General features: G+C 39.1%; 1 protein-coding gene across 4 annotated transcripts in view; it reads left to right on the plus strand.

Annotated features, from left to right (window-relative positions):
- Positions 1–12,060, plus strand: part of AP2B1 (adaptor related protein complex 2 subunit beta 1) — a 109,358-nt gene that overhangs the window by 73,353 nt on the left and 23,945 nt on the right. For all 4 annotated transcript variants that reach the window (XM_043481061.1, XM_043481084.1, XM_043481070.1 and 1 more), the window contains one exon: positions 101–230. In XM_043481061.1, coding sequence (XP_043336996.1) covers positions 101–230 — 130 coding nt within the window. The remainder of the gene's footprint in view (positions 1–100; positions 231–12,060) is intronic.

Consider the following 12,060-nt stretch of genomic DNA (forward strand, 5'->3'; position numbering starts at 1 on the left):
TAAAAATTATGTTTCCTTGTAAAAAGCCATTGAAACCTAAAGATGGGTCTAAATCCTGCCTCCTAATTAACCTCTAGGATTTCTTCACCTTCTCTCCTAGCTTTGGTGTCATTCCCAGCACTCCTCTGGCCATCCATACACCGCTAATGCCAAACCAGAGCATCGATGTCTCCCTGCCCCTCAACACCTTGGGCCCCGTCATGAAGATGGAGCCTCTGAACAACCTGCAGGTTAGACATTTACTTCACTCTGGGTGTACAGGTTGATATCTTGCCAGTTTTATTTTATTTATATGTAAAGCAACTCCTCTCATATCAGATTTAGTCATGGAATAGGGTTTGAAATAACTCTGAGGAGAAGACTTATTTTTCGTTAAAACATGCACACAGAAAAGTCATACATTGACACAAAGTTATTAATTTTTTTTAACTCAGCAAACAAAAACTTTTCAAGGTGTTATTTACAAACTTTTTTCTTAAGACTTTCATAAAAGGGAATTTGCCCTTGTAAGAGTAGATTTCAGGAAAGCTATGTGGCAGTCATGTTTGAACACACTGCTGTAAATAGTTGGGTTATCTGTATGATATGCATGTGGTTAAGTGTAACATCGCCTTAGAGGAGCTCAGAACTTTATCATGTCTACAAGAGCCTTTCCATCTTGAAAATACTGAATTTTTAGAATGCTTAAGTCCTAGCTTAGAGTTTCATTTCATTTGCATCACTTTGAATTTCTCTTTGAAATAAGCCTTCTGGTGTTTAAGCAACATGAAGACAGAGTAGTAAGCATGTAAATTGAAGCCACAGCAACCTGAAGAGATAAAATACAGATAGAAGCCTGGAAGTTGAGGGTTTTAATGCTCACAAGGACAGAAGAGACCACCTTGGGCTGACCTGAGATGGGGAACTGTAACTGAGCTTTGCATAAAGCTGACCCCTGGAAGGGCAAATCCCTCAGTGAAAGGGGAACTAGAAACAGATATCCATAGAGGCAAGTGATGGGAGAAAGTTCTCTCTGACCAGGGTTCTGGGTGGCCTCTTGTGGAAAATCCAGGGCCTGAATTTATACTGTGTAGGTACAGAATTCTCCAAACCAGTAAATTAGTGTAAAATTGGACCAGAACTGATAGAGCCTAGGATACCTGGCAGAAGCAAATGCAATAATGGCCCTTTTGCAACAATTTTGAACTTTAAGGCCATCAGGACTCCCATCTGAAAAGAAAATCTCTACTGAAAGTGAGCTCACAATTTAACAAAAAAAGAAAAAGGGAACGATGTACTATGACTGACATAAGACTCAACAAAGAGGATTGGGCATCCCCTTCTACCAAGAACTTGAGAGAACAGTCTGAATGAGACTGTAAAATATGCTTTAAATGATGAACAAAAAATAGCAACCTTCCACTTTGTGGTCAAGACAGGTAGGATCCCATTGCTCAGTGTCTTGGAAATACCAGTGTGGGATCCTAGTACTCATGGTGAGACATCAACAATAAAATTACCTAGAGTTGAAACTAATGTTCTCCAAAATAGTTTAAATACCAGCACACCAGGCCTGCTTGCCAGTTGACTGATTACCTTGCTGCCTCAGTAGTTGACTGCTTCTTTTTCAGCAAAGGGTTTGATGATACAGAGTGACAATGAGTGAGTCACAATATAACTTGGCTCAGTCTAGGAGAGCAGAATAAGGATTACTGTGCAGAAGGAATTGGCTGTGCTGCTATGATGAGACTAATGTGTTGAGGGGCTTTTCCAACATAGAATCCTAAAGTAAGTAACTAACCCAGATTTACAGCTGCTCTCTTTTCATGGAAATCTAACCTCCTGTTGGCTTACAGAGCCTCAAGCCAAATATTTGAGGTCAGTCAGCATGGGTGCGAGAATGCTTTACTTTAGAAGTAAGAAAAGGAATTTGGGTCACAGAAATCAGGGCAAATTTCCTCCTCTTAAAACCAAAAGGGAACAGTGAATAAATGTCAGTTTACTTCCCTATTTGCATTTCCATTTCACATTCAGTAAAATGAACATTCCAGATGGGAACCCTCACATGAGTTGATCTTTTTGTTTGTTTGGCATATGGCATGTGGGATCTTAGTTCCCCAACCAAGGATTGAACTGGTGTCTCTTGCATTGGAAGCCCAGAGTCTTAATGACTAAACCACCAGAGAAGTCCCAGGAATCCTCATAAAAGAGGTGAATCTTAGTCCAAATCCTTCTCTCGCATTAGAACTAGCAAGTTTTCATTTTCACAAACCTGACATTAAAAAAAAACTTAAAATTTTTCCATCTAAGCAGAATGTAATAAAGCAATTCAACTTCTCTAGAAAAAACAAATTTTCCATCTGTAGTCAACTACTGATTCTACATGCTTTCTCATGGATTCTTTCCTTTCAGGGATGTCATAATTATGGCTATTTTCTCATTTAACTGGCTTTGCCCAATGGAGAAGATAAGCAAAAACTTGGAAAGAGATGAAGTTTTTCCCCCGAGAGCAGTTCTATTTAATGTCTGCTAGTGGAAGGTGAAACTAATGATTAACTGAAGATGGTGGGTTACCTTAGTTTTCAGCTTCTATTCTGCTCTTGTCCCAGTATGAATAAAAAGAGTCAGATCTTAACGCAGATCTTAAGCCTATTGAAACAGGCTTCGACCATAAAGATCCAGATAAAGCCAGGTAAATATTGATTGGCATTTAAACATTATGAATATATATGTTTAAATTCAAGAGCTCATGCAGGAAAAATTAGTACTTTTCTAGTACTGCAGACCATAAAATCAGAAAAGAAAGAGTTTTAGGAAATGAAATTTGGGAAGCAATGCGAGTTTTAGCTGTTTCAGCTAATTTGATATCTATATATAGGACAGACAAACCAAACTAACGTCCAGAACTGTAATGTAGCATTTACTACAAAAACTTTTCATTAAAAACATTGTCTAACTATTAACTCCATGGCTGATTCATGTCAATGTATGACAAAACCCACTGCAATGTTGTGAAGTAATTAGCCTCCAACTAATAAAAATAAAGGAAAAAAATAAAATAAAAAATAAAAACATTGTCAAACTACTTATTGACCTATGGTCTTTTTGAACCACTATTGGAAAAAAGACACTGTTCTCTCTTAAAATGTAAAATAGATTATACCTTAGAGCATTAAATACCTAGTAGAAATTTGAACCTAGAAAATCTACTGTACTAATAATGTTGGTTATCAAAAGCCTTTGTGAATCCAACTTATAAATATTACACAAAGCAAAGTTTAGCTTGCCCACCCGGGAGCTTCTCTTGAGTTTAACATATTATATTCCTTTAAAAAAAGAGAATTGATTTCCTCTATTTAAATAAAACAAAAACCTTAACAAATGTCTAAATGAATTTTGTCTAAAAGAGCTTTCTCTGACTTTGATATCCTTTTCACTTCATCTGTTTTTTTATATTTTTTTTCACTTCATCTATTTCATCTGTGTTAGTTGCTTAGAAACATTTTCCCAGTATACTCCTTCAAACTTGACACCTGGCAGGTGACTGCTTCTTCAGGTCATTGTCTTCAAAAGTGCAATAGAATCGTGACATAACATGTTCATCCCAGTCTTTGTATGGATGCTGTGGAGTTCTCACATTTGCTTGGCCTCCTTTTTCACCAAGCTGTGAACTTTTTGTGAGAACGTTGATACTCCTTTCTTTGAAGTTTTAATTTTATCAGGTCTGTGAATATACAGTTTAGAATTAACTAGTTCTAGAGTTAACTAAGAAAAACCCAGTCCCAGCCTTCTCTTCCCACTTCCAGCCATTATCTGTGTATATATTCCCAATCCTCATATTTTCCTGATAGGACTGTCTTAGGATTTGCTTTAATTAGTATTCATTGTTCATGTTACTATGATTATATATACTCCTCAGAGCTGAACTATATAGTGTGATTATTTTTCTCCATAAAAGTTATTTCTTTTTTTCCATAAAACTTTTTATAAGTAATTAGATATTTACCCATTAAGACTTGTCTCTATTTATTTGCTTAATTTTTTGTGTTAACTGCCATTCATTCCCAAATTCCAGTGAGATCAAACTCTTCAAAATAGTCCTACCGATTTCACTCTTAAAGTCTCCTTTGGGAGCCGTTTGACTGCTTTAATCTGGAACGATTTTCTTCCACACCTGAAACTGTCATTCTATGAACTCCCTTCATCATAGCCCTGAGGATTCATTCTCTTCATCTGTTTTCTATGTTGGGTCTCCTCTTGTATTTTCCTTTCCTTGATTTACTCCTTCATTTTGATGAAGAACATACTCCAGTAGCTTCCTAAAAATAGGTGTTCAGTTCAGCCGCGCAGTCATGTCTGACTCTTTGCGACCCCATGGACTGCAACACGCCAGGCCTCCCTGTCCATCACCAACTCCCAGAGTTTACTCAGACTCATGTCCATTGCATTGGTGATGCCATCCAGCCATCTCATCCTCTGTTGTCCCCTTGTCCTCCCGCCTTCAGTCTTTCCCAGCATCGGGTCTTTTCAACGAGTCAGTTCTTCAAATCAGGTGGCCAAAGTATTAGATAGGTGTGTAGAGTAAAGTTTTAAACAGGTAGCGACTTTACATGTTTTAGAACTTCTTTTTCTTCACACTTACATGATGGTTTCTGTATATTTTTCTAGATTAGAAATAGTTTTCCTCCTAGTCTGAAGTCATTCTGATTCTTGATCCTTTTCTGTGCCGTGTTCTCTCTGAATGAAAGCTTGTACAATCCTTGTTTTTCCCTCTTCTGAAACTTCACAGTGATATGCCTTGGTTTGTGTCTCTTTTCACCCACTGCGCTAGGTCCTTATTGTGCTCTTTCAATGTAGAAACTTCTATCCTTCAATTCTGGGAATTTTCCTTTTTTATAGATCTCCTTTCATTTTCTTTGTCTCTCTTATTGGAAGTCTTGCTCTTTGAGTGCTGACTTTCCTGGACCAGTCTTCTGCTTTTTGTCCTATTTTCCATCTCCTTCTGCTCTGCTTTTTTTTTTTTGCCATAACCACGTGACATGCAGGCTCTTAGTTCCCTGACCAGGGATTGAACCTGTACCCCCTGCAGTGGATGTGCAGTCTTAACCACTGGACCACCAGGGAAGTCCTTCTTTTTGCTCTATTTTCTAAAAACTTTTTATGAAAAAAATTTTAACTGTACGAAAGTAAGCAATTACATGATGAGTCCCATGTGCTCATCCCTCAGCTTCAATAATTAATCAATCCAGAGTTAGTAGCATTTCATCGTGCTCTCTGTGCATAGCCCTGCCCTATATTATTTTGAAGCAAATCTTAGACATATCATTTCCTCTGTAAATATTTCAATGTATATATTTATTTTATTTATTTATTTTTTTTTTGGGTAATGTATATATTTAAAACAGATGGTTTCTTTTTAAAAACATAACCACAGTAACTATTGTGCTCATTAAAAAATTAACAAGAATTCCTCAACATCAGATATCCGGTCAGTGCTCAAGTTTCTGATTATCTCCATGTCTTAAATTTTATTTTTATTTATTTATTATTGTTTGTTTGAGTCAGTAAAGTGCACATATTAATGATGGGTTGATACCTCATAAGGCTCCTTAACTACCCTGTTCAATAAAATAACCCTTAGCCACATGCAGCTATCTAAATGGAAATTAATTAAAATCAAGTAAAGTAAAAAGTTGATTTCCTCTGTTGCATTAGCCACATTCGAATGTTCACATGGCTGGTGGTTACTGAATTGGCCAGTGCAGAAGTAGAACATTTCTGTCATTATGGGAAGTTCTGTTGGGCAGTGCTCATCTATGGGCTCCTTCATTGTTAGGTTTGGTTTTCAGCAGCTTAAGACTGTTATGTACCTTGATGTTTTCATTACATTTATCTGACTTCAGATTCACTGAACTTGGATCTGTAAATTGATAGCTTCTCCCAAATTTAGGAAAGTCGTTTTTGGGTTTGTTTTTTTTTTTTAATTATTTCTTTGATTTTTTATCAGTCCCAGTATCTCACTCCCCTTCCTTCAGAATTCCACTTCTAAGGTGGCCCAAGTGGTAAAGAATCTACCTGCCTGTGCAGGAGCAGTAGAGATGTGGGTTTGATCCCTGGGTCGGCGGATCCCCTGGAGAAGGAAAATGGCAACCCACTGCAGTATTTCTTGCCTGAAAAACTGCATGGACCGAGGAGTTTGACAGGCTGCAATCCGTGGGGTTGCAAAGCGTCAGACACGACTGAGCGTACACACGCCACTGTCACGTGTGACTGCTGGATTGTCCCTTCAGCCCCTAAGGCTGGTTTTCAGTTGTTCTTGTTTTCTTTCTTTCTGTTCTTCAGAATGGGTAATTCCTATTGATCTGTCTTCAGGTGTACAGACTCTTTTCTTTTATAGGCTACGACATTCTGGTTTATCTGTCCAGTGTAGCTTTCATTTCAGATACTGTACTTTTTGATTCTAGGATTTCCATTTGGTGCTTTGCTAAAATTCCACCTCTGTTCACTCAGGAGTACAACTGGAGAACCGTGTTTCACAGCCTTCTCTTCTTCTATTCCACTTCCACCCTTCGGCCATCCCTTGGGCCTGAGGATATGTTTACTGACCCTCAGAAAAAGTGACCAGTAGAAGTATCTCAGACAGGACCTGGAAACAGTGTTAGGGCTTTTTAGTTAGGAAATTCTATGTTTCCTACCTGGGCATGTCTCTTTGGCCATATGGATTCTTCTATAGAGGCGTTCTGAGGAGGCCAGAGAAAGGTCAGAGTGTGGCCCTCTAAACCGTAAGACACAGGGTAGGACCTCCACCCACCCATCACTGAACTCATCTGGAATCTTCTGTGTCAGTACTTTCGTGTCTTTCTTTTGGGAGCTGGTTTAATTCTTCCAAAAATTACCCTTGACTCTCCTGTTTAGAATTGAAAGGCTTTCTACCAGCCTCCTGGGAGCTAAACTGGGAAAGAGGACTGGAGAGTCTCAGTACTCAGTATGCATAAATTCCCTTACTCCACCACCCCTCAGCCGTGCCTAGCATTCCCTTCAAAGTACTATCTTGTCTGCTCTGAAAGAATCAGTCTCTTAGTTTTATTGAAGGGCTGGGGTAGCTCAGGGTGGTGTGGGCATCTCGAACTCGGTTTCTTCATCCTCTTTATTTTAATGTCCCCTCCATCATTTCCCCTTCATACTATTCCAGAGGTGCTACCAGTACCAAGACTTTGAGAATTGTGCAGTGTTATTGCTAACAGGATTTGTTTTACAGTTACCAAGATTGTTACCAAGATTTTGTTGCCACTGTGTGTTTTTCTTTCCCATCTTTGTAAACTTATACCCTTAATTCTTTTTTCCTTTTAATTATGGCCGAATTCTTCCAGGAGAAAGAAAATTTAAATGTGATTTTAAATCTACTGTCTTTACCTGAAACTCTCATGACACCTTCATAAAAATCCTTCTTTCGTTCCTTCTGTACTTCTTTGTGGTTAGAGGTTAACCTGTAGATAAATAATTGATCCTTTAGTGTGTATGGTTTTTTATTATCTATCTTTGTATCCTCTTTAAACCCCACTTACATGTTGTTTAATAAGAGGATGGATATTATTTACAGAAAAGAAATAATGTCTCAGTTTTTTATTTGAATGTCCCTTCTAAAGCAAGGCAAGAGTCATCAACTCTCTTCATTTAACCTTTGAATGATTAGGGCAGGAAGTGCTAAGGATGCTAGCTGCAAAGGACACAATCTTACAACCCCATTTATTCATGTCTTTAAGATCTTTGTTAACCAAAAGGGTTTTTTTTTGGGGAGGGGGGTGTTTTGTTTTGTTTTTTTTGGTAGTGTATGGCCCTGAGAAAATTCTGTCCCTTGCTACTCCCACATTGCAGTCCCAGCCTATGAGACAATCAGTTGCAGATGGTGCCTGTCCCTGATATTTCATGTCTTACATATGTCCATTCACACTCAGAAGGCCCACAGCTGTAGCTATTGTACCAGAAAAACTGGTAAATGCTTCCAGACGGAAGACCTTTTAAGCAGCTTCCATCAAAGGAAGCAAACCAGCTTGGCATTTACTGACTTTTCTTGACTCTTGTGCAAGCCAAACAAGTTCAGTATTAAAGCCTCCTTTGGTCTTCCAGGCTCCACAGCTGAGGACTGCGCACTGTGGTTGCTTTTATGGGACCACATGCTGCTTGACTAGATATTGAGTCCTTGAAGTGGTGGATCTTAGGAAAACTATAAGAGATTCCCAGGTCACAGATAGATCCAGTGCTGAAAATAACCCCTGTAGACAGGACAGAATCTGAAATATTCCGTTAACAACCTGTAGGAAGTGGTTATGAAAGATCTTGGTTATGAAAGATAAAAATATTTCACCACCAAAGAAGAGAAAAGAGAAAATTGCTTTTCATGATTGCTGTTTCAATTTTGATTTATTTTTCATGTCACATCAGTACTATAAATGTGTCCTTTAATCTCATCTGAGGAGTAGAGTATCTTATATACTAGATGTTCCTTTTTCACTCAGTTGTCCTTGTAGAGAACCTCCTTATCCTTTTTGTCAAGATAATCAAGATTCTGCTAGACAACACCTTTTGTCTTCCTGTAACTGGAACTCAACTACTGGCTTCTGGTACCCTCTTCTATGAATACGTTTGTCAGTAGCAACTGCCTTGCTTGAATAACCACACATAAGCAGTAGATAAAAATCCTGTATCCTGATAGGCTGACATGGTCTAGCAAATTATAAATCTGACTTCAATGGTAGGAGACAGTTGTTCCTAAAACCCAGAATTCAGTTCCTAAAACACCCGAGCTTGAGAACTAGTTGTCATTAAAAAGAGCCTATGAGATGATTACCCAAGTAATAGAAGCCCGTGCTTGGCCAAATGATACTAAATTTCACATAGTTCTGCAGGGTGATAGAAGTGATTTGTGGGTGTTCGTCTATTAAAATTTCAACCATCTTTATATGATGTTAGTAAGTCAAGAGTTGATAAAAATTGAGTTAGTTTTGTATTTCTAGTCAGATAAAAGATTGGAAAATAGATCTTTATGCAGTAGAGGACTTCAAATTCTGAATAAAAAGTAGGTACCTCTTTCTAGTCCTTAGGTTCTCGTTGTGGCTCGTAATTTTTGCACAAAGCCTTAGGGGACATTATAGGTTTGAATTAAAGGAGACACCCTGGGCTTTTCCTAAACTGGACTGAAGCCCACTTGAGAGCCATATCTTGCCCTCATTCATGTTTAGCTCTCTTAATACTCTGCTGTGGCGTCATGTTCAGTGAGATTGGAAAAGAGTTTCTTTTATTCACAATTTTGTGGTGTGAGGTTATACATAGGTTTCATGGTATTGAGATCAGGTTTTATACAATAAGTTTCTCTCTGAATCAAGGTTCACAAGGCCTGAAAATCAGTCAGGTGGACCTATAATGAAAATATACCCAGTCTGAATTCATTTTCCCTTTTATTCTACTTCAGGAGAGCCTAAGTTTGTGGAAGGACTTTTGTGTTCTGCAAATAAATGTCAGTTTTATTATTTTAATTTTAATGGGAAAAAAATGTGGAGACACTAGTAAATGTGCTTAGACTCAGTTACACTGGAGACAAAGGAAAACATCATTTAATTGTTTTGAAAAGTGTGTGAATTTGGTCTTGGGCTTAGTGGCAACATTCCACTGAAGGAGTTAGAAGGCAGAGTCTCCAAATATGAAAGCACAAAACTTCTCAAATCCATAGCTCAAGCTCATGCTGTGTTTCTGACAGTGGTTTCTGCCCCTTCCGTATATGACCTGATTCCCTGCACAGTGGCCTACCCATGTGCCCAGTCACCTGACAGCCACCTCTGCCTGCTTTTTGTCTGTGCTGAGGTTAAATAATAGGGCAGGCAGTACATAGGCACACCTGTGAACCCTCTTGATTTCTAACTTGCTAGAACCTAGATTAGATTCTAGATCAGTTTCATCTCAGAATTTTTAAATAATGTTCATGGAGAAGGAAATGGCAACCCACTCCAGTATTCTTGCCTGAAGAATCCCATGGACGGAAGAGCCTGGTGGGCTATAGTCCACGGGGTCGCAAAGAGTCGGATACGGCTGAGCGGCTTCACTTTCATTTTCAACCCTCAGCTGAGAAGACTTTCAGCTCTTGTGTTTGCTATTGATTTCTTGAGTTCTCAAAGACCTGTGATCATATTTTTTTTTAAGTTGCCGGTTTTCTAATTACATCACTTTACACACTGTTGTCTAATAATATGTGGTATTTAGAATGCCTTCTTAATTATTTTGAGCAGCCATTGCCTGTATTTTCTTAGCACCTCCTTGGTTTTCTTACGTGAACTCATCTGACAGGGAAATGCAGCTTTTTTGTTCACCCTGTCTGCATACTGGCCCGTCTGAGTCAGTGTTCTAACTAATCCCTGATGGTCTCTGAGCTACTGTTCTACCAGACTCAGTAGTTACGTGCTTCAGGAATTTTGGGGTAGAATTGGTCCTATTATGAGACTCTTGGTGTCACCTTTGTTATCTTAAAAGCTGGTCCCTTCGCTGAGGCTCTTAATTTTTTGAAAACTTGATGCTATTTCAGCTGAAAAAAATTGGCAAGACTTTAAAAAATTGAGGGAAGCCATTTAAGAAATTGAAAAGTAATCACAAACAACATTGGGTAGTTGTGACTTTCAGTTCTTTATCAGTTGAATTTTTGTGCTCTTTTCCCTGTGTACGTGGTGGTTCTATTTTTCTCCAGTAAAACTTTTTATTTAAAAATAAATAAATAAAATAATGTTCATTCACTCTTATTACTAAAGGAATGAGAGTTTTCTTTGTGTCTTCAGTCCTGTGACATACCAACTGGGGTGTGGAATATCTAATAATTTTAACTGATAGTTTATTAGTCCTTTCTTGACCATTTTGTGGTTCAGTACAGTATGTACAAAATGTATTTTAAAGTTTTAACAGTAAGCCCTGCGTAGCAAACAGATCATGGTGCTTAATGGTAAATAGTATTCAGCAGTGCAACAGCTGCAGTCATGGGCACGTCAGCCCGTCATAGCAAGGTACACAGAGCTATTAATAAAGGCTAAAAGATAAAAGAGGTCATGCTTTTAGGGTTAGAGTCTGTGTGGGTTGGGCAGAACCTGTTTAAGGTAAGACCTTGGGTTTGGGGAACTTACCTGTTGGAAAGACTGAAAGGCCTCTGAAAATATTTTTGGCTGTTTCTGACAGCTGAAACTGTAGAGAGTAATTCTCTTGAAGGCTGCTGGAGGAGGAGGACACCTGGAGCGTGTGATAAAGGTTTCTGGGTGGTAACCAAATTGATTAGTATAGCATGGCAGGTGGGTTCTGTATTGACAGAAAAGACATCAAATTACCTTTGCTGTGAGTTTTCTGATTTTGCTTAACATGTAAAACTAATAATGCCTGGAGCAGGAACAGATGCCGTATATCTTAGTATCATTTTCCCTTGACCCCGTGGTCCCTATGAGGCACGCAGCTGCCAGTGACCCTCTCCACAGGTCCTAGCAGAGTTGTAACGGTTGCTTAATTCTTGCTGTACCAGTGCCCTGTTAGACACATGTTTACATCACTAGTGTAGATGAGCTTGCATTGGTATTCTTTCCAAGCAGAAAATTCCAAGTCCTAACAGTGGTCTCCAAGTCCCTGTCTTATCCAGCCATGTCTTCCCCCTCCCCTCTACCTCATTGACTTCATCTGCTACTCCTCCCCTCACTCCACATTGGCTTCCTCCTGGATCCTCAGACTGACCGGTATGCTGCCACCTGGAGGCCTTGGAATTGGCTGTTTCCCACGTGTGGGATGTTCCTTCTCCCAGTTGCCATATCTGCATGACTCATTGCCTCCTTCAGGCCTTTGGTAAAATAGGGCCTTTCTGATAAGGCCACCTCACTCTACTCCCAGTATTCTTGATCCCCTTTACCCTTGTTCTCTCCCCACCCCCAGAGCACTTATCCATTTTAAATACTATTTATTGTACTTAATTCATTTTCGCCTCTCCCCCTCCCACCCCACCCCCACCCACCACCTCCCGATTGGAACGCAGACTTCAAAAGGGCAACCATTTTTGTCTTAGTTTCC

Source organism: Cervus canadensis, chromosome 1 (assembly GCF_019320065.1).
Source record: "Cervus canadensis isolate Bull #8, Minnesota chromosome 1, ASM1932006v1, whole genome shotgun sequence".
NCBI classification, from domain to species: domain Eukaryota; kingdom Metazoa; phylum Chordata; class Mammalia; order Artiodactyla; family Cervidae; genus Cervus; species Cervus canadensis.